We start from the raw sequence: 24,860 nt of genomic DNA, 5'->3' as shown, positions 1-24,860 counted from the left end.
ATCACCCCCCTCATCCAGTGGAACGCCCCAACAACGTTTCATTGTGATAAATTCACAATAGACGTGTGATCTTGTGATAAATCCAGTCACTTTCTCGTAGGCTCACGCTAATTCCACGACGCTACATCACGTACACACGCGGAAATGACAATGTATACATCTGTGTTTTGGGTTAGTACTTCGTAAGTTTTCAATTTAAGTTTTAAGGTTTTATGCCCTTGTCTGCTCCGATCGTAAAAGTCGAGTTTATGTCAGGTGTGTAGCCATATGGGCGGGCTTTAGAACCTGTTGTCACGAAGCAACTTGGAAACAATGATGTCATATTATCGCTTTTGTAAGCATCTGGCGCAAATATACAGGCGCGTGAAGCGGATAAGTCATGCACAGCTGTGGCACGTGTGTTTTAATTTTCCATAACTCAGGTGCGTAGTTTAATTTACATAATCAAATATGGTTTTATATAACCATCATGTAAATACATGTTTACATTTTTCTTACACTGTTATACACACAATGCTTAAACATGTGAATCCGAATGATGTATAAATTTGTAAGCATATGCGGTAGGATTCTTACTTTTCACTGTGTATATCTATATTCTGGATGCGTTTATTCTTGTGCGTCTAGAAATGATTATAGATATTATCTTTCTTCTTTATTTTTGTTTTATAGATTTCAGCGGAAGATAAGACAACACTTGAAACCCGAAAGACGAGTTTTTATCACCTATCCCTCATATTTCCTTATTAATTTGGTTGTAAGAGGTAGAGATTGTTTAAGGAAGAACTTGAGGAGGCCTTCATGGTGGTGTGTATCTGGGAGAGCCGCTGGAACCTGTCCGCTATCGTGGACTTCGGTCTGCTGGATGATTATCATAAACCTGAATTATGGGATGTGTGCCTTCCAGTGCCAAGGTCGCTCACGAGGATGTGGACGACATGGCCGACTCGCTGCCAGAACCAGCGCCTCCTGCGCCCACCGATCCCAGGCTGCCTCTTACCGCAAGACAGGTCTTCAAGCTGAAAAAATCATGGAAAGGTATCAAACGAAATATGGAGCTAACTGGAGTGGAGATGTTTATAAGGTGAGAACAATTTGAAAGTAAATACGATGTCAGAGATGAGACATGGGTGGTGGTGGTGGTGTTGACGGTGGCGAAGGGAGCATAGGGAAGGGTCGATACGACAGTACACAGTCACTGTTGCCGTCTCTACCCGTGATAGGGTTATACAGCGAGAAGCTCGCCTCTCTATCCCCTTCTCACTAAGACACAATGTGGCAATTATAGCTTGTAAATTAATAACCAAACAGCCGTTTTTACTTGTGCGACGTTTCTCTCTGACATCTCGGTCATCGTTAAAACTAGAAGTCATAGACTACGTATCTATGTCGTATGACACCTTATAGACTTTCACTGGTTGTTTCAGTTTTGTGTGAGGGTTACAAAAATTGGGAATCGCATCATAGGCTGTATAGCGGTGTCAAACATCACCTATTGACGAACGCTCCACTTTTTGTTTTCTGTGGAGTTTTTTCTTCTGTGTGTTTTCTCTCGACTTAATCTGTCAAAACACAGCCGTCCCGTGAGACAGTAGCTTTTGGACTTGGACAGAAGCCTGAGAGAAAGATTTTTCAATCAGGACTTCATAGCCGTGGCTTGTCGAAGAGAAAATTAAAGCTCTCTGTCTCCATGGCTTCGGACAGCTGTTGACTTAAAGCCAGATTTGCCGAATCCGATGAACGATCAATTTAAAATCGTGTGGGCTTAATGCTAGGCACGTTCATGGCGGACCTGACCTCTTGTTTACTGTGTTTGATGTTTGAAACGGAAGGGACATGACGGCTTGAATGACACACACTGTTTTTAACCGAGTTTGCACGATAATTCGGGTTACCAGAGTCTCTGCACCAGTCTTCGGTAATATTCGTGAATAACAAAATACGTTCGACGAATGGCAATATTTTTAACTGGTGTGAAGCTTTTAATCTTGATACAACGAATAATTTTGCTTTCCACCATTAATTTTCGTGCTCTAGACATTGTTCATCTATTCGTTTACAACGTTTGATTATTACTCAGTGGTGTTGAAACTCTGTTTTTTGCTAAAGATGCGTACCAAAATCTCATGACTTATGGTGAAACCCAGGAAGTCTTGCAATGACGTGATCATTCACTTTTAATCCAGTTTGCATCATAACGTCGTGCATGATTATAAGATATGTTTGGAGCTGAAATGTCCCATTTTTCTGCAACAAATCGTAAAGGGGACACGATTTTTATTATCGACAGCTTATAACTACAATGGTACACGATTTGGATACTGATATCATTCATTCGCCTAGAACATTTTTTGCGTCTTTCCATTATCATTGAAAACTGTTTACTACTTCTCTTTGCATGAATCTGTTCTGTGTGCGTACTTATCGTATATCCGTTCTTGTTTCATTGGTGCTTTGAGTTAAACGTTATGGGAATTGGTATTGCGATTATTGACAAGGGAATGCCAATGTTGGTTGAAAACTGGTATATGCATACGAATATCTGTACGGGGCAAAAATTCTGTTTTACCTACAAAACGTTTTCACCCTCTTTGAGAAACATGTGACCTTCTTCATGAAAACTGTCACTCTCAGTATGACTACCGTCATCCTCCGAATGTAAAAACGTCTCACTTCTTATAAAACCGCCATCCCCGACCTCTCCAAGCGTGAAAAATAAAAGTTGGTTATGTAACTCATTCTAATAGCAAACTTGGGCTGTATAGATTAATGTTATGGGCTGAACATCTGCTGCCAGACCGGAAGAGTATATTAAACGGCGCAGCATGGCTTTCTAAACGTCCTTTATTCTGCAAATATTTATTGATGATTGAAAACCCGGTTTTGCATACCTGTCCATTTCACGCGAAGTCGGGTGACATTTAGAATGAGATTTTTTTGAAACAAGAGATGGAATTTAGCTGTCTTTAGATCGATTGATATTTCTCGGGTAATTTTCTTGCATGGCTTATAGCTTTACTACATATGAGCCAGCTTGTTGTGTAGTCACCTTTGCACTTTATATGTAATTCAGGTAGTGTTTTATAACACAAATCATTCTCTTACACAGACCAGGTATTTCCACTCCGACCCTCACACCCAACCATCGATTCCAAGAACCTCAACCAACGTGTCAACCTTATGTTTTCTGGCTTAGCTGGTGGTTGATTTGTTGGTTTACCTAGATTAATACAACTGAAACTCCTCTATCATATGGCCCCTCTGTATGATAACTTTCATTCTCTGTATGATAACTGTTGCACTCTGTATGATAATTATTATCCTCCATATGATAACTGTCACCTTCTGTATCAGAACTGTCATCCTCTGTTTGATAAGTGTCATCCTCCATATGATAAATATCACTTTCTTTTTGATAACTGTCATGCTCTGTCTGATAACTGTCACCCTCTGTATGATAACTATCACCATCTATATAATAACTATCACCATCTGTGTGATAACTATCAGTCTCTGTATGATAACTGTCACTCTCTGACTATAACCATCTGTATGATTACCAATGTATGATAACTATTACCCCCTGTATGATAGCTGTCACCCTCTGTCACCTTCTGCATGATAACTGTCACCCTCTGTATGATAACTGTCACCCTCTGCGTTATATCTGTCACCCTCTGTATGATGACTGTCATCCTCCATATCATAACTATCACTTTCTGCATGATAACTATCGCCTTCAGTATAATAACTATCGCCTTCTGTATGATAACTATCGCCTCCTGTATGGTAACTATCGCCTTCTGTATGAAAACTACCACCCAGTGACTATAGCCCTCTGTATATGATAACTATTACACTATGTATGATAGCTGTCACCCTCTATATAATAACTATCACCCTCTGTTTGATAACTGTCATCGGTCCTCCTTATGATAACTGTCTCCCTCTATCTGATAACTGTCACCTTCTGTCACGTTCTGTATGATAACTCACCCTCTATATGATAACTGTCACCTTATATATGACAATTGTCACTCTCTGTCGGATAATTGTCACCCTCTGTGTGATAAGTGACACTTTCTGTGTGATAACTGACACTTTCTGTGTGATAACTGTCACCTTCTGTAGAGTAACTGTCACCCTCTGTATGATGACTAACAACTACTGTATCACACTCTGTATGTTAACTGTCACCCTCCTGAGGATTATTATCCTCTGTATGATAAATATCACCCTCTGTGTGATAACTATCAACCTTTGTATGATAACTATCAACCTGTGTATGATAACTGTCAGCCTGTGTATGGTAACTAACACACACGGGCTAATAGCTGTTACCTTAGGAATGTCAACTGCAATCGGTCTTCCCTATGAAATCTGTCAACCTCTGCGTGATAAATGTCACCTTCTGTATGATAACTGTCATCTTCTATATAATGACTGTCATTTTCTATATAACGACTGTCACCTTCTGTATAATAACTATCGCCATCTGTATTATAGCTGTCACCTTCTATATTATAGCTACCAACCTCTGTATGACAGGCTATGCAGCAACCTGCGGCTGGTCGTGCAAAAAAACAATCCAAAACCACATAAGCTGGAAAACGTAAACCTCACCAACTCCGATGGATGCGTTTATAAATAATGATTGGCTGGGTTTCCTGGAATTGAGGGACCATCCGCAGGTTGCTGCATAGCCTGGGCTTTGCCCGGTTTCCTCCCACCATAATACCGGCCGCCGTCGTATAAGTGAAATATTCTTGAGTACAGCGTAAAACACCAATCAAATAAATAAATAAATGTGTATGATAACTGTCGCACTCCGTATGATAACTACCACCCTCTCCATGATAACTGCCACCCTGTCATCAGTCCTCCTTTTGAAATCTGTAACCCTCCCTATGGCAAGTGTCAGCCTCGTTTCAAAGGCTATACCCACGGTGTGAGAAGCGCCTCCTATATGAAACCGCTCTCAACAAGCCGCTGCATTATTAGCGTCACCGTTTCTCATAACGGTTACCGTCCATAACACCTTGTACGACCTCTGTCCTTCTCGTTTTGAGTAAGCCCCCTCAAAGTTTTCATATTTCAGAGTGTTAGCCTCTTTTACCATTACCATGACACCAGAGAGTAATGGATAGGCACCATTGACATATTTGGAAACAAGTTAAAAATAAGAAGCAAGTCAATGATTTACTTACACATGATGTTAGTTGGAAAGATATTTGCCTTTAATAGTGGTTTATATGAACGTGGTGTTGAAGGCTTATTGAAGACAGTGAATATTTCATGTGTCTATTTGATAATATATCTACACGCTGGAATAGTGGCGTGTCGAAAACCCATTTCTTCTAAACCCGACACAGCCCGTATAAGCCAAACGTCACTGTGAATAACCGCTAACGCTAACTCCGAGCTGTGCTGGCTTTCTTGAATCGATAACAAGATATCCTTGCCAAACACAGTACACCTAACGTATCTGGCGAATGAAGGAAAGGTCGAACAATGCATCAGCCTAAAGCAATGTCCAAGGGTGCACACTAAGTCGGTTATGTAACTCATTCTGGCGGTGTAATTAGACTGTATAGATTAATGTTATGGTCTGGACATCTGCTGCCAGACCGGAAGAGTATATTAAACGGCGCAGCATGGCTTTCTCAGCGCCCTTTATTCTGCTAACATTTACTGATATTGACTGAAAACCCGGTTTCCAAAGGTGTCCAATCCATGCGAAGTCAGGCGACCTTTAGAATGTGATCCTGCTTGTTAAGTCCAAAACACAGGCGAAATTCAGCTGTCTCTGAATTGACTGGTATTTGAAATGTCATTTATTTGAAAGGCTTATAGCCGTAGATGTCTACATACGAGTGTCGTTACCCTATCTCCCTCATATATAATACAAATCTCTCATAGTCCATGTAAACAGGCCAGATAGCTGGGTATAGAGTAGGATAGTGGCGACGTTTGCGTGTTGCTTTGGAAGGTTCCCTCAATTCCAGGAAACCCAGACAATCATTATTTATAAACGCATCCATCGGAGTTGGTGAGGTTTACGTTTTCCAGCTTATGTGGTTTTGGATTGGTTTTTTTTCCACAAATTATACCGACTGAATAACGTTGTTGCATAACAGTTAAGTTTGATCTATTTGTTCCTGAAGCATTTTTAACAGTTCATGTTATACTCTGGTGTAGATAAACAAGTATTTATTTATTGATCGATTACTTTGTTACGTTGTATTCAAGAATATTTCACGTCTGTGATGGCTCAGCCAGATTTATGGATTGTGTGTGCCCGGAAGATGTCACTGCTCATTGCCAGATACTGTAAATGCCTTGTAATTCGCGTGGTACTAACAATCGCGGATTTCGTGGCAAACACGTTTCCGGTTTATTACCTGACGTTTCTGTATTAAAGTTTGATCAGTTGTCCAAAAAATTCTGTTTAGAACCGCGAAAGTTGATTCCCGCGAAAGTGGCTTCTTACCAAATCCGCGAAAGTTTATGCCCGCGAATAAAAAGGCATTTACAGTACTTGATAACACTCATTACGTAAGGCGACAGCCGATCATGGGAGAGATAGATTCGAACTCGCGATTTCATTGGTAAAGGGTTGAACTGATGCAGTGTATACCACTCTGCCTATTAAGCCTAGCAAGGGTGCATTCGGGAAGGAATAGTTAAGTATGACAATGTCTTGAGGAATCAGGAAATCTACCATGAATCCACCAGTTAATCAACCCATAAATTAATATATTGATCCATCATTGAAATCAATTAATCCACCAATCAACTCGATGATCCATCCATTCATCATTCATCAATCAATCAATCGGTCAACCGTTCAATCCATTAGCCACTGGTCTTCAGTTTATGGCTACACGAGAGTGGAATAGAGGAGAAAGTTGGTATGGTTACCATCGAGACTGTTTGTTTAGCTAGGTGGCTCGAATTCTTTGCTGTATATAGTGTATGCTTTACACTTGACGGTAACCTGGCGCCCACACGTTGCTTCTTGCAGCGATTGTACTGCTATTCGCATCACGGCTGATGCAGCGCTATAAATCTCTTGGGAAGCTGATCTGGGTCTGTCAGGTCTGGACTTCCACTGATTCACCACCCGATAATAACGTGAGGGTCACCCAAGCGATGGACACGAGTGTAATAAGAGTGCCGTAGCCTAGCGTCTGCACGACCACAACATCGCAAGCCGTGGAGGTTGTTTTCATTAGCGGAAATGTGCACAGCTGCTGACGTTCACGCATGCGTACTCCGGAACTTAATTTCGGCTCAGTAAATTCAATAATGTTGGAGCGAGCGACTTGCAGTGACTTGATTCTGTATACCAAAGTCCGTACTGTTTTGACATGACGACACTGTGTCCTAATATTTATTTAGACAACCCTCAACCTACACACCCCTCATGGGAACTGTTCAATATATGTAAACGATTTTCTGTCGAGCCTTTTTCATATGGAAATATATCTGATTGCGAGCAACACTATTACGCTTAAATAGCCTACACTAAATTTAAATGACATGTAATCTAAAGTCTGTTGAATGCCTGAGGCGACGGGAGTTTCGTCGGGAGAAGCAATAACTGGAGCTAATACGTTGTGATAGCAACTCATGTGGACGATCGAAGACGAGCAGATAGCATCTGCTCCAGCCCTTACCAGCCTCCCCATACACGAACAAGGCAATCGCCAAGCAAGCTGTCTATCGAGGTCTTGGCTAAGAAATTTATGTGCTGGGTTTCATACATAATCGTTATATGAATGCCGTGTGTCATTCGAAACAGAAGTTTCGACAAATACACTAAACAAAGCATGAAACTAGATAATCTTTCACGAAAAATATTCTTCTTTGTGAGTGAACAAGTATCTGTAGTGACTGGAATGGATTCTTATAAGTAATGCGGATTAATCTTTCCCACTTGGAGTAATTCGGATCTGAGCTGTGTGGTCCTTTGTTCGTTTCTGCAATTGCGATGACGTTTTGTGGGCAAATTGGTGACGTATTGCTCATTTAGAACAACTGAACAACGGTTAATTCAGCTTGAACCCGTGTCGCCATTGCGCGAGAAAAAAAAACATTGTCTTAAATAGGCCAATTTCGTCTGTTAGGCAATGTCATCAATGCTACCACACATGACTGTGCTGTCTTGTTGACATATTACTGAATTAAAATATTTAAATTCTGCGGTGGACATGTGCCATACTAACTGTACCGCAGTTTTGAAACGTTTCATGAACCATTTTCTCCCCTTTATTTCTCGTTGATTTGTGAAATTTATTCGCACAATTTATAATTGTGCCTGAGGGTACCTGTCCCGGTACTGACTACTCTATTCCTACATGTTTGTGAGGTTTGTTCCGAAGCCTCAGTCTTAAGAAATCAATATATTATTCAATGTTTAAAATATATATTTCACTTTGTAATCAAATAATAACACGCATGTGTAACTTCTTGATTAGTTAATCTCTACCCCGCTAATCATTTACATCGTTCCCAGAGAATATGGATTACAATCTATTATTTCAAGCTACCATCAGAATCTGTCAAAATGTCCTGAGCATGTGGTATTGATCTATGTAAGCTGCATTATGTTGGCCGGAAGTAATTATTCAGTTGACAACGTTATGAATTAATAGGTCATGTAACCTATTAGAAACAGAGATAAAGCGGACATTTGTAAACATATTACAGAGGCTCGCCTGTCGTAGTATTGAGTATTCATGGTTTTATCCAACAAAAGACGTCTTTTTAGCTATAAGAGAGTTTGTTTCAGAGTAGGTGTGGAAAAGAAAGCTCTTAATCATTAATTTCCAGCGAGGCTTTAAAGTTTATCTTACGACAGTTTTCTTTCTGCCAGCTTAATGAAATGTCTCATATAACATCAGAATTTTCACACAGCTGAAAGATCCAGTGAGCAAAAAAAAATGAGCTTAGTGAGAACAGAAACGGACAAGAATTTCATAATGTCATCTATTTTTTCTGAGTAGATTTCCTGAGACGTATGCCAATCAGATAAGGAACTTGCATCATCGTCTTTGCACTGGGTATGTAAATACTGGCCAACGATCAACCTACCATAACTTCTGTCAAGATATACATCAAAACTTTAGGCGTGTAACACTTTGTTATAGCACGATGGGGACAGATTTATCTCAGCGCCTTACCACCATTTCAACCGGATTGTGATCGGATCAAATCTAAAGTTGCAAATTTTGACCGTGGGTGCTGGCTAATGGAATCAAACATGGCAAACTGTTCTGACATTCCATCCCAACAGTGAATGACCGTCTGCCAAGAGAAAGTGTCCAGTGCGCCGCACTCAAATCAGCCAGTATCAGATATCGATTTTTTTATATCTGGCACTGTCCGGCATATTAAACTGTCTACTCAGCCTAGTGCATATTTAACGCCACATATTCAGCAGGGTGGTTGGCGTAAATCTCGTGTTCTCTAGAAAGGATATGTTTGTTCTGCATGGTGCTCGTGGGAAGACTGTGGTTTAATGTGCCCATCTCCTCCATATTCCTCCATGTTCCCTCATATTTAAAGATATGTGGACAAAGAGTTGCTGACAAATACTTGTTCGAAACAAGCAGGATTTAGGTTTGTCCGTAACGTAAATAACTTTCTCGGTTTCAATGTGTAAATTGTGGCTTTTTGTTAGCAAAATGTGCATCAGTTCTATCTCACTGGCTAATACTGTACTGCGACTATATAAGTAAAGCAGGAACAAATTATGCCTCCCATTAGTTTCCATTATCAGCATTAATAATCACCACGTTATCTCCCCTTTGTGAGCCGATTATTTTATAGCAGTCTGCATCCCGATAAAATCCTACTGTAAATATGTATTCAGTGTTTACTTCATGTTCACATTCTCATATTGAAAGCTCTCGCCGATCTTGATATCAGATGAATTAATGATGCAATAAATATCTCACAGTGATTTTATTTATTTATTTATTTTATTGGTATTTTACGCCGTACTCAAGAATATTTCACTTATACGACGGCCAGCATTATGGTGGGAGGAAACAGGGCAGAGCCCAGGGGGAAACCCACGACCATCCGCAGGCTGCTGCAAACCTTCCCACGTACGGCCGGAGAGGAAGCCGGCATGAGCTGGACTTGAACTAACAGTGACCGCATTGGGTCACACAATGATTTTAAGCTGATAGTGTTGAATTTGCTGAAATATGATGGCTCGGAAGTGAGCTTTGTTTTTGTACGTCAGGATTTTTAGCATTTGTACAACACTGCGAAACCTCTATTTATGCAGTGCCAGTGTTTTTCCTCATTTCAAAGTTTGGAAACAGTGCATATATTGTGTAATGTTTTTGTAATGACGCACCAAACACTGTAGCTTGACTATCGTCAGTGAAGAGATTTGAATTATATTTTCATTGAAAATTTGAATAATTGCTTTTAAAAATCCTTTTTAGGAACCGGGTGTTCCATTGATAATTTTGAAATATAACACGCCATTTGTGTAAGTCGGAGAAAGGAAAGACTCATCCAAAGCTGTGTATGTATCTGTATTGTTCATCATCAATTTCTTTTTGTTCAGACAAACTAAAGTGGCGGGATGTCGGGTCAAAATGAGTTTTGCTTTTCGGAGTTAATCTTCTCGTGTATTGCAAACACTTTTTAATTCGTGAGAAACGAGGTGTCAAAATATAGAATCATTTTTGTAATGTTTGAGAAAATCCATCAAGTGTATAAAGTGATATTTACTCTTTACGTCACGACCAATTCCTTGCATAATATAGAACACTCGATCGATACAACCGCTGCAAATCGAACATTAGATCGATACAACCGCTGCAAATTGAACACTTGATCCACACAACCACTGCAAATCGAACATTCGGCCCACACAACGGCTGCACATTGAACACTCGATCGATACACCCGCTGCAAATCGAACACTCGATCCATACAACCACTGCAAATCGAGCACTCGATCCATTCAACCACTGGAAATTGAACACTCGATCCATACAACCACTGCAAATCCAACACTCGATCAATACAACCGCTGTAAATCGAACACTCGATCCATACAACCACTACAAATCGAACACTCGATCAATACAACCGCTGTAAATCGAACACTCGATCCATACAACCGCTGTAAATCGAACACTCGATCAATACAACCACTGCAAATCGAAAACTCGATCCATACAACCACTGCAAATCAAACACTCGATCCATACACCCACTGCAAATCAAACACTCGATCAATACAACCGCTGTAAATCGAACACTCGATCCATACATCCGCTGCAAATCGAACACTCGATCCATACAACCACTGCAAATCCAACACTCGATCCATACAACCGCTGTAAATCCAACACTCGATCCATACATCCGCTGCAAATCCAACACTCGATCCATACAAACACTGCAAATCGAACACTCGATCCATACAACCGCTGCAAATCCAACACTCGATCCATACACCCGCTGCAAATCCAACACTCGATCCATACAACCACTGCAAAGCCAACACTCGATCCATACAACCGCTGTAAATCGAACACTCGATCCATACAACCGCTGTAAATCGAACACTCGATCAGTACAACCACTGCAAATCCAACACTCGATCCATACATCCGCTGCAAATCGAACACTCGATCCATACAACCGCTTCCAGTCGAACGTTGTTCGACCCTCAAGTTTTACAAAGCCCTTACAAGTTTATAACAACCATAGTGATGTGAAGCCGTGCTCAGTCCTTTATAAGTAACCCGATGATAGAACTGACATACTGACAAGGCCAATTGGCATTATCGCTGGCATTGTACTAGCCCTCAAGTCATCCGAGCATGATTTATATAGTCGGCAGTCCCGTGTAATTTAATAAGCTACCGCCACCCCGTACTAATGGACATGTATGCAGGCTGCAGTTTTCTGAATGGCCTGACTTAGCCGTAATAAATCCGAGTTAGAGTGGAAGAGAGGGACAGATCGACTTTCCAGCTGACTGACTGATTTATGAGTTTCTTAACTGACTCGGGTATTGATTTTACAGATCACTTGATTGATTGATTGATTTGTCAGTGATTGAAAACAATCCCCTGGTTTTGTGAAGTCTTGGGTAATACCAATAGGCCAGTAGTTATTCCTCTCTCACAATGTCTAGACCTACTATTAAGTTGCACATCACACTTTTTCATTTACTTACGAAAAGTGTAAGGCGGTGGCAAAGCCAATGATAATACGTCTTCTTGACTTACTTCCTTTCATGTTTTCTGAAGACTGGTGACTCGTGGCCAGTGTAGTCGGGTGCAAATTAGTGGTATATTGTTTCTTATCCGGATTTCTTATGTGACAGGTTAGATCGGCTAAGGCCGCATTTTTCATGCCTTTTGTGCTCGATGTCCATTAGGCCTACTACTCACTTCACGCCGAACTCATTGCTTACCATTGCCAGTCTGGTAACCATTCGAGTTGATTCGCGGGATTGACATATCTGTATAGCAGTGCCTAATCATTGTCACTGTTGGCAGTTTAGTGATATATACTCGGCTTCCTGCAGTGGGTACGGTATTACATAACTTGATTATATTACATATTACATGAACTAAACAATACCAATGTAACATTTGTACCATTTCGTCCACAAATTTTTTACAGCCTTCTTGGAAACCATGTCTCATGAGATTTGTTACGGTATTGAAAACAGCAACAGAAAACAGACTCAGTGACTCAATATTACAATGTAAACAATGCTTTATATATAAAATGAGACGTACAGTTTTACAGACAGTTCAACAACAACAACAACATACACATCAGTATTACCGGTCTTTAAAAGTTTCCAGTTCACCTTTGTATCCCAAGGAACGTATTCCAGGAGATACCAGGGCCTGTTACGCTTATAACATACAACACAAAGGTCCGCAGACTAACAGTACGTGAAAACGTTAAATAGTCATACATAACAGATTGTTAAAGTCAAGTATAATCAAATAATCTTTTAATCAATCAGTTAATAAACCAAACATCAATCAAATTCTACCGAAATTGAAATTCAAACTGTGGTAAATACAAAGGAATTCAAATTTTTCTTCTGTTCTATGTCTGTATGTGATGATATACTCTATTGTCATAGTGTGTAGGAGTAACTACTGGTACCTAAACTGTGCCGAAAATTACTTCTGATGCTGTACAGATGACTGTATAATCAAGCTAAAGATTTTCAGCTCCAAAGCCTCATCACTCCAAACTTCACCATGGAAACCGTTTGTTTAGCTGTAAAAGATAAGGAACACGCATGCGTCAATATTGTATGGATCTATAATCTACCACCAGCACCAGACACACTTACACCTCTGTAGTACCATTTCCCCAAGGCACGGTTATATCATTATATCATGGCACCATCTGCTCTGACATTAGCACCGGTTACCTGCTGCTGAAACATCCATTATTGTCAACTGTTGATCATTTTCTTGATTTCCGAATGGTGTCAGCCACTAATCATTTGTTGGGTTCCTTTCCGTTATTGTTCACTTTAGATCTACTGTTGGTGATACTTCTCATCACTGATCATCCCTTTGATCACGTGTTTGACACGTGTTCACTAGTGATTTCCTATTGGATGGAATTACCGCTATTGTTCACCAGTATACTACCAATGGGTGATATTGATGAACACAGATCACTCTTTGCTGATATTGCCGATATTGCCGGTATTTTTATTCGTTAGTGACCCTGCATGCCTGTATTGTTAACCCTTGATCAGCTTTGCTTGATGTTACAGATATTGTTGAACTATATTAGTGGTGTTGTGCATAGATAGTCAGTTATCTTTGCTACTTATTTATCCTGATATTTCCGATATCCACCTTTTTGTCATAGTCACCAGTACCTCTGTTAACTTGAACTAATTTTACAGTTCGTAATATTCCTTTTTTTGTTATTTCAAACATTTTTCACCACAGAGTAACTGTAATTCCATGCTACATTGTGTGGGTTTTCGTCGAGGGGGCAATCCGTTGTGTTTATGTACTCGAATATTTGATTAAGTGACCTTTATGGCGGCCATTCGTCACGTAAACCGATACAGCATTAAGCTGACCCTTGGCTATGTCTCCACTCTGCTGTTCTGATCTATCCCAGAACTCCAAACCAATATTATCGCCATGGATCCGGGCTGGGTCAGGTATTGCATGCGAACGTCATATCTATATCTCCATGCATAGGTTGCCTTTCACCACCAAACTATACAGCGTAAGACCTCTAACCGCTTCCCGAATAGAGCTTGAATAACCCGTGGCAACGCAATTATGAAGCTTTCATCTATTTTAGAATAAAATATGTAATGTAATGTCGTCAATATCGGAGTAGCATCGATCGTTGGTCTTTACACATCACGTGTGTCATGCCAACTGTTCTCGGGTTATATTAAACACGCCGTCGAAGACATACACATAAAGTCCAGCCAAATGGTAAACATTAGAAACCACGCACTTTGACTGATATAAAACCACAATAACACGCCAAGCTGTTTTATCCGTGTGATTATACATGTACTGTCAGAGAAATTTGTATACTACCGTCTTGATATCCGCTGCCTGACTTCTTTTGTTGGTTTGATAGTTCGATTCTCAATCTTATATTTCAACGCAGACAGAAGCTAACATGAAGTCGCATATTTTCTGTAGATATAAATAAAAAAGTTGAAGTAGGGAGTTATATAGCTGCGCTAGACCTGTGAAAGGTGACCTTCCACTAATGTATAAATTTATTGAAATCAAGCTTCTAAATAGAATACCTTGTTATCCTGAGTTTCCAAACTGTGCCGTTCTACAGTTCTCTAAGAGAGTTTCTTCTTTTGTCTTTCACAACCGTTTCCCACCATACCAAACTTTGAATTTCTGCGTGCATCTTTCTTGTGAGGAAAGCTTAACGTTATGTGTACACAGCGTTATCCGTCGTAAAATCTGAGAGTCGTCACGAAATGACACTTCTACAAAATTACCTTACAGTTGTGTAGACACTTTCCTGTATATAAATAATATATATGCGGCCTATATCTGATTATGGACTTAGATCTAGGGTCAGCATTCTATTTGCCAACTGAACACATGGTAATTCTTCAGACAGTGACCTCATGGCAATCGAGACAGACAGTCATCTTTTTTCTACATGCACACATGTATATGCCATCACACGGAAAAAATCCATAGCGGAACCGATATCAAGTTTATTGAAAATAACGTAGGCACTGTTTTGTTATATTTTCCAAGTTCCATGTGATATTTACGACATTGTGAGATCGGCAAAAAATAGTAGTAATCTGTACACGTTAGGAGATTGTTGAATAGATTCAGGTAAAAATTTCTGGGCCAATGTGCCTCAGTGTTGATATTATGGATGTCGTAAATCTGATCATGTAGTCTCTCGTTAACTGGTCGTGTTGTGTTCTCTGTTCACCTCTGTTCACCGAAACGAAAAATTCCTTTATTCTTTCCCAAGGCTATATAAGATGGAACGCGTCAGTTGATGGTCACCGTTTCAAACATATCGATATCAGCCTGCATCTCCTTTACAGCCCTGTCAAAACAGGATTCATCCTTATCATTTGTTGGTTTGATATCACAAATTATGGGCTGAATAGATATGCAAAGCTGTTATGAATATCAAATTTATGATATTCTTTGCAACATATTCGAACAAAATAAAAATTACACACCTCGTTTCATGTATTGATATAATGGGTTACCCATTGCACATGGCCTTTTTATAAGTTTAAAGCCTTCTCAGAAAAGACGTGCACTAGATTACATAAAGTATTAACCTGTTACATTACCTCATACAAGCATTTCCTAAATAAGAACAATACTCTCTTTCAGGTTGTTCAAAATCAATAGTGATCTAAAGAGGCTCTTCAGCAACTTCAAAGACTTAGATTCTGAGGACGCCTTGAGAGAAAATGAGGCTTTGGAGAAGCATGCCTTGCTAGTGATGAGCACAATGGATGAGGCCATCTCTAACATTGATAACGTAGATTACGTCTATGATGTCCTTAATCGGGTGGGACAGTCACATGGACGATTCTCAGGATTTGTCGCAGAGCTTTTCCAGGTAAGTTCAATAAACGACTTTTATGTCATCAATTAATGAAGTGTTTTTGACCTACATTCTACGTTCTGTAAGTTCCCAATGAAATGAGGTTGGGAGATCCCAAAGACTTAAAAATGGAACTTGTTGCTGCCTCGTTTGGCGCTCAGCACTAAGAGGTTAGAACAAGGAAACAGGACTGGTTGGCCAGGTGTCAGTATAATGTGACTGGGTGGAGTATCATGTCTGGTGTCTTCGATATGTTACTTCAGTGGCGGCACCACTTTGGCGGCGTGGACTCACCCTACCGCAAAGAGACACAGTATATGTACCCATAGCTAATGACTCATTGCCATCATATGACTCCATTTCCTCCCTCCATAATGCGAACCGCCGTCGTATAAATGAAATATTATTGAATGTGGTTTAAAACACCAATCAAATATATAAATATTGTTGCCATGACAGCATGCGCTAACGTGGAACTCATGGGTTATAAAGGAACAAGCATCAATCTGGCTTGGCCCCGATTCGCCCTGGTGCGCGTAATCGTAGCACATTCAGTCTATTGTCAGTTTGTCTTTGGATATATTAGCCATCACCCCCACCCCCTACCCCCCACCCCCCACCCCACCCTCCCTCTCCCCAATAGCTAAAAAAGAATTCTTCCTCACAAGTGCAAGTCCGCAGTCCGGTACATTTATTTTACGGTAAAACTGTTACTTTTTCGCCCTCATGACTGCTTTTGGTTAATTACATGGATGAGAATTTTGAGGCTAAAAGTTCAGATGAAAAAGCGAGAAAAGTAAGTTGTAAATGTGGCCTTCAATATCTTTTCGATTTTTCTTTAATCAGAAAAGAACACATGAAAATAATTGTTATATGGTGGGTATTTGGGACCACCTCTAGTGTCTTTGCGTAATAATGTTATAAATGATGATGTAACACCTGTTTAATAAACATATTTGCATTACAATTTGGTCTTTTCAGCTGACAAATGTGTTCAATCTGGGTTTTGATCATATTTATGTTTTTAATACAATCACAAATATCAGTATAATTCAGATTAAAGGCATATGTTTAAATAAAAACAACAAATTTACATTCAACAGAATTTATTAGACATGCAACATATCCCTATTTAGAGCATAATGATGCAAGGGCAATATAGAGCAAGCAGTGATCCCAAATACAAAACATACAACATTTTCAATACCCTTTTCTCACTATTGCATGCCAATGTGTAATGTTAAGCCATAATCATTCTTTAATTCATTCAATACCGGCCAGTATAAAAGGTCAAAATGACCTTCACATTTGCTCATGACGTCGATCAAAAGCTCTGATAGTTAAATCTAAATGTGAGCAAGTACCTTACATATAAAAGCTTTAGTGCTGATTGGTTTGTATTCATCAAATCTTTACGGTGCATTCTGAATCGTGCCAGCTTTAGAAATTAATCTTCTTTAGTCACTTAATATTTAGTCACCATAAATAATCAGGTAATTACATACATTATTCATTTAGTACGCCTCGTGTGTCCCTGTACTGCTGCATCAATGACTTTCAACGTTACCGCTAGCCGTACTAGGGTAAAATACGTCAGTTTTTGTACAAAATTTCTTGTCGCGTGATTTTGCATGGGCATGATGGTATAAGCTGGAAGAGTGGAAGAGTGATTCTTGTTTTCCACTAGTCATATGCTATTCCATAAAACATGATGTACAACGATAACATGCTTAAGTAAAGCAACGACACGCTCACAACGTAATTTCCTACGTTTGCGGGGCAATGGCCAACGTCTCGTGCTGTAACAGCCAACCGTCACGTGCGTTTAGTTTACACAGTTATCTCCCTTTTTCAACTCTATCGTCCGCTTGTTTGGAAAGTAAACAGGAAGATGGTGGTCTGTTTTGCTATAGATTTCGTAAGTTTAGTGATTTAAAGTTTCAACAGACCATTTCCTTTTTCTTCCACTTTTCGGCATAATAAAACATCTTTTTACTTGTCTCGAGCTGACATTTCCTGACATTTCCTGATGACAGGATAGTGTGGCAGGAAGCGGTTTGCTGATATTTCTATTTTATATATTTTAACCGTATGGAGCCCCACGCTGAACGGCATACTTATTTCAACAGAGCCAACACTCCTGAGCCTCTTCAATATCTCCACTGTGAACCTTTGCATAGCTTCGAAGTGAGTTTCTACAAAACTACTAACTCTAAAATGCTGTTAGACACTGATGCTAAATATGTTGAAGCATGTTTGGAGCGAATATGAAGTTATAATTCGCTGTAGTTTAGCGTACAGAAATTTCTAAAGGTGAATATTTTTACGAATCTGCAGTTGTAAATTGCTTTCTATAATCTCTTTAGATGGAAGAAGTCCACTATTCTGACAAGTGTTTCTACCGGCAGCGTTCTAGGCCCACTTGCCGCCATTTTGTCTGCAATTATACTTTTCGTTACTCGAACTTTAGAAAACACCCATTATAAATCCAAGTGTGGCACGATCACTTTTACATCTGTCGACGTAGAAAATTATAGAGAGTTTTTTGGGAGATTAACTCTAATAGATGTGACGTGTTTTTTGCGTGAAATTCAGCTTTAGCTCTACCCACATTGTCAGAAAAGTATAAATAGGACTGAGTCTGTAGAAAAACTGAAGATGGTATAGGATGGATGGTCTGTTAAGAATAGGATGGATGGTCTGTTAAGCCTCAGATGGTCTCAGGAGGTGAACTATTAAGATGAAGAGCATAGATGGAAAATACAGCATTGATGTTAGTAAAGTGTTGTTTTATTTGTTGAACCGGAAACAAGAACTGAGAGTTTTATTGTGATACATACAAGTGATTGTTTAACATGATATAGTACACATTCTTATAAGTAATAAATTTCGCGAAACCACGATTACCAAGGAAACCAGATATATATACTACTTGAAGACATTTATGGAGAAGACATCTTTTTACCTTATGTTAACAGTGATAGATTCCAACCTGAAAGACAGTCTTCTGAGTGTTACAAAGTAGTGAATTGATTGGTGATATTATACAGAGACAGACACCTACTCCAGATAATAAGTTCTAAAAGGGAAAATCGCTACAAATTGCATGTAGGCCTACTATCTATAATATATATTATGCATGGAAGTTGCCTATTTCATTAAACTTACGGTAGGTTCTGGATTAATAAGACAGGAGAGCTGTTGACTTGGTTGACGTGTATCATTATGGTGGTTTACATACACCGTATAATACAGCAACAGTACACTTTGGTGACTCATCACGACACGCTGAAATATTGTCGATGTGGCTTTAAGCAATAATCATTCCTTCACTGTTGATGGTGGTGGTGCCTGGAATAGTGACAGATAGTGATAGTGATAGATTGTAAATAATACTGGAACCATAGAGAAATACTGCGTGCTCTTGTACATCAACATCTTGCAGAAATAAATTAATATTAAGCAAAAAATAGTCTTGTGTGAAAACATATATAGAGGTGTATTCTGGAATGTTAACCCTGTAGTCGGAAGATGAAATCTGACAGTTATCTTATATCTTTTATCACAATTCTTAGAGAGCAAATGTTGCAAATAGTTGGGTGTGTTACTCCTGCACAGGTGTACAAGAACCTCAATCGTAAAACTGACGCCTCTGGGTCATGCAAACACACATGGGATTTCCAGATTCCAGAAAGATATCACAATTGTTTAAAGTTTCATCCTAACATAACATTTATAACCCGGACTAGCATGCTCACTTTTACACAGATAACGTTTTGCCAATTTTTTTTTACAATGAAGGTTCACGTGACGTCGATGCTTTCACTGTCGTAGAGGCTTTGACTGGGTTAACCGTATAGCGATTTCCAACCAATCGACAACATGGCATTGATTAAATGTCTGTCCCTGATTACTTTCCATCGCCTGGAATAAAATCACATTTATCAGATTCGGCTGAAAGTGTATAAACATCACCTTTATTTTATGCAGTAAAACTTCCGATACACACAATTTCATTTGCCCTTTTTAAGCAGACCAAATTGTTGCTGCACCGTATGCGATCTGCAGATATTCAGTTACGACAAGGCATAGGGGAATCTATAGGATTACCAGATTAGGCTATAGACTTAGCGCACCTCGCTCCACTTTCGTAATGGACACTTTTTCCTCCACGTCTTGAACAGAGCACAATAAGCCCCTTCGAGTCAATTACTGTTTCGCTGGCCACTAAGAACGTTCCGTGGAGACAGTGTCTCCGAAGCGACGGGCGGTAATGGTCCATTAAGCGGACTCGGCCTGTCATCAGCACGCCAGTTCTCCCAGGCTCCATGTACAGGAAGGCACTCTTCAGAATATAACTAATGGAACCCTCGTATCTGCCACGAGAACTGACTGTTTATAATTTTCTTGTCACCAAAAGTGGGCTCGCACAAACTTTTCTACATACCTGGGCATAGTTTGGAAAAAACGGTTATAGATTTACAATTATATCCAAAAATGGTAACTATATATGCATCTGTATATATCAATTTATTATTACATTGTAAGAAAATGATCTTCTGCGTAAACATATCTAACTATCACTGTCTTTGTAAATCAATGAATCAATAACTCAATCGGTAGGTGGGTCTGTCATTTCATTTAAACTGTTTGTTTCACATTTTCACTATTTACATTTTTATTGTACAGGAATAATTTCATATATATAGCTCCTGACACTCATTTTAATTGTTATATATATGTTTTTAATTTTCAGTGGATGGAGATTCCTTTTTTAGAATCTGTGCAGCTGACCTTGGGAGACAGGTATTCCGAAAACATGGACGTTATTTATAAAATTACAATTAAATTTATTCTGAAAACAGTACAAAGTGGCTATTCTGCAGATATATCTTGATATGGGATGCCATGCGCCTGCGCAGATTCCTGGAATACTCCATTCTTTTCTGAGCTCCACGCATTTTCTGTGGATGTTTTGAACTCTGCCGAACCGCGTAAGCCGGGTTCGGCACAAGCACAGGCCAATCCACACGGCTTTCTAGAAGTGGCAGTGGCTTTATGCAGACCATCCTTCAGCCTGCTTTTTTAAAATCAGTGCCAGGCCAGCGGACGTGTACTTCTGTGAAGAAAGATACAAGTTATTTTCTGATGAGATGTTGCGGGAAATCGTGTGCGGAAACTTCGTCGACAGTACAGTCAATACCGTTGGTTGATGTCATTTGACACGTGTGGATGTAAAGGACATAACTGCGAGATGTGCTGAACAAAGAAATCTCCGTCATGCGCATAGTGTGATCAGTGTAGTTTTGTGTGTAACCTTCGTGTGTCGGAATAGCGCAGTAAAAAAAAAGGACTAAGTGTTGTAGAAGAATTGCTGACTAACATAGACCTTTCTTTGTTCGAAAGTGGGTACGAAATCTCGTCCTTATACAAGATATTACAAAATTTTGTTATGTTTCTTTGACTGATTTCATTTACATGTTGCTGTTGCAACTAGTTATTGTTGTTGAAGTCAACACGTGACAACAGTCCACAAGGAACCATGTTTCCCCTTGTGCCTTTATGGTGATGTTCATAATGCGGCTTCATCATTGGCATTTCCAGCTGTATATGATATTAACGTCATTTGTATGTATTGCAGAACCCATGCCACCTTTTTACGTCATCATGAAAATAATGAAAATATGGAATTACAGATATTAAGGTCTTTGTCTCTGTTAATGCATGTCTCTGTATTGAGATGTCTTTGTTAATGGGCTAAATAGGACAACGTTATACGACTGCCTGATACATTGCAGAATCAGAGATAGGGCCGTCGAAAATTTATTTCTAATACAAAATGGCAGAAACCGCACTTTTTTGTTTCTGTATTAGCACTGTAAGTAACACGTGATGTGTGCGTTGGGTGTTGATCTGTTGAAACTATTTCTGATCATATCAAACAGAAATCTGCTATATCCTGCTTCAAACTCATAGTCTTACGTGGGTTCACTGATATTAGTGAAGAAGTCAAGACATCTGAACGTGAAAGATGATGGCATGAGGATTACAACCTCATGTAACTTTTTAAATTTAAGTAAAGATGCCTTGACTTCATTATTATCAGAAATATATTTTAGTGATTTGAATACGAAAGGGTTGTTCTAGAAATGACACGCAACGCTTGTATATATAATCATCCCGTTTACCATTTTGGTTGTGATCCAGAGTAACACTTTTTTAAGGAGCGCACATAACCCTTGGATCACAGTCCGTAGTAGAAGAGTTTCTCACTTGGCAATGTCCATCATCGAGCTTTTCTTATCTGGCAAAATGAAGACAATTTCTAGTCATGCTTCAGGGCAGTGCACTTTTTGTGCTCATCGAGCAAAACAGCTTTCTGGTAGTTGCTCTCTGGAAGTGAGCTACCATCAGACTCTGTGTTGTGAGCATACCGTTGTCTAGCTTATCTTGTTTGATGACTTGAACGTGTGAAATACAACATGACCATTCTTCACATAGCTATGGGCTTTCAGCTGCTAGACACTAAGTCATAGAACCTTATAACGACATCGAACCCATCAACAATGAAACCCTCATGTACGACAGTATCACGACTGAAGAGGTTTTGATGAACCTTCTGGTTAAAGTTTTATGACAATTCGAAAACTTAACCATTATACATCAAAATTACCAGGAAAACTTGGATATCAATCTGAACCAATTGTGAAAATGTGACGTATCCTCCACACATGTTCTATACGTGTTATGTTTAACAGTTATCACCGATTAGTTTTTTCTTTGGACGTGTCTCCAGGGGTCAATTCCACAAAGCTGATGACGGATACGACAAAGCTATTACACCTTGTCTAACAAAAACACTTCGCATAGTATTAAACCTTAAACTTTTACCTTAAGTAAAAAATTTAATACGTTGAATCGGTTTCAGAATTTTACATTGCCGTCATATCTAGATAAATTATTCGAGTATTGTTCATTGTACACCCCAGTCCTTGAATTTATTCAATTTGCACCTTAGTCAAGCCCATGTTCATTTTAAGGCCATAGTAAAGTGCACAAATTTTCCAGCCCTTCCATTTTGAGAGGGGTCTGAAACAGCGAAAAAGGCCAAATTTCTTATCTACCCTAGTTTTTGAAAGTTTTAAAAACGTAGCTCACCTGTTGCGCAGATTAGTATTCAAAGAAATTGTTGAGATGATTTTTTACTCATTAACTGTTCAGATGGTGGCTGTACTTGGTGATTTTATATCTGCATGGTAGGTAATTGCATTTAAATGATACTTTTTCACCCCAGCGTTGATATATTTCATGTTCATTGTGGATAAGACAACTAGAGGTGTACGTAAAGGGGTCTGGCTCCTTTTATTTCTCTGCTTCAGACCTCAGTGGAAAATTTTTTGCACTTTACTATCGTCTTTAGGCTTTAAGCTGTTCTGGCAAATAGCATCAGGATCTTATCTTCACCACTATAAGCTGTTAACTGGCCAGGTAAAGCCTCAGTCACACCACACCTACGACTACCCGGCTGATTAAGCCTGACTGAAACCCAAGAAATCGTTTCCAGTGACACCTATACTGATAGATCGACTCTTTTAGGACACCAGTATATCAGTGGTAGTCACGAGAGTGCATGAAATTGACAAAAAAATGTGACAAAAAAGCGCATACGATTCATGAAGATCGTTTGCGATCCTCGTATGTGCGTAGCTCGTACAACAAAGCCCGGCAGATTAAGGTTAGTGATAATTTATGTAGATCGCAACTGATTGCAATTGGCCTTTGTGCATGCGCATAAATCACCTGTGACTATTACGACCGCCTTGCGATCACCTGATACATTTTCAGATTCGCCAAGATTCGCACTGACGGCGTGTCGTACGATCATTCCAAGATTTACGACAATTACGCGCAATTTTTCGCTCGCATGTTGTCCTAGCTTGTCGTAAGTGTAGGTGTGACGGGGCCTTAACCGTGTTATCCTCGCCTAATCGTTATTCATTCACTAACACTTTATGTTTCAGAATACTCATTCGTTATCAAGCACAAGTCTTAATCCTAGTTTGCGTTCAACCTGGTATACCAAAGTGTCAGTGAAAATCTTATATTAGCCTTTTCGCAGCCACTTACTTCAAGGCCGTTTACCAAAAAGATTACACAAGAACATAGAAGATAGTTCTTTTTTTCTGAAAGGGGAAGTTGAACATTCGAGGTTAACAAGTGTGGCCGACTGCACGCAGTATATCTGCATCACATGTTAATTATCTCACCAACGTTACAATAAGGTTGCTTTGATACAAGTATAACTGTTAATATAAGATATTATCCTGTATAGTTAATCATTCTCTATTACATGTAGTAATCAGTCTGTACTTCCGATATACTGTTATTACTGTTAAGGTTTATGAGGCTGTGATCCACTCTACATTTCTTGTCCTCTCACTATATAGCATCAGACCAATTTTCGGCATATAACCATTTTGTAAATATGTAACTCCGCATACTGACAAGGTAGTCTATGTCAGTCGTCAGATCGGGATCAAATATAGGTATTCGCTGTTGAACAATGAAAAATGTAATGTATTCCAATCCAGATAAAATAAAGGAAATACATTTTATGAATGTTACACAGTCTTTCGTTTTGGACTATTGTGTTTCATAATCGGTTTCCAGAGGGTGTCCTAAGCAAATCCTCACGTCTTTACAAAAACATGTACCTCAGAGAAAAGGCGAAGATGTGCTAACCTGGATCG

General features: G+C 39.4%; 1 protein-coding gene across 1 annotated transcript; it reads left to right on the top strand.

Annotated features, from left to right (window-relative positions):
• Positions 1-857: 857 nt before the first annotated feature.
• On the top strand, positions 858-24,695 carry LOC135468300 (globin-3-like). Its single transcript, XM_064746482.1, has 3 exons — positions 858-1,084; positions 15,894-16,125; positions 20,867-24,695. The coding sequence occupies exons 1-3, from the start codon at positions 888-890 to the stop codon at positions 21,005-21,007; spliced, it is 570 nt and encodes a 189-aa protein (XP_064602552.1). The 5' UTR covers positions 858-887; the 3' UTR covers positions 21,008-24,695.
• The last annotated feature ends 165 nt before the right edge of the window (positions 24,696-24,860 follow it).

Source organism: Liolophura sinensis, chromosome 6 (assembly GCF_032854445.1).
Source record: "Liolophura sinensis isolate JHLJ2023 chromosome 6, CUHK_Ljap_v2, whole genome shotgun sequence".
NCBI lineage: Eukaryota > Metazoa > Mollusca > Polyplacophora > Chitonida > Chitonidae > Liolophura > Liolophura sinensis.
This window is presented reverse-complemented; position numbering and strand designations above follow the sequence as displayed.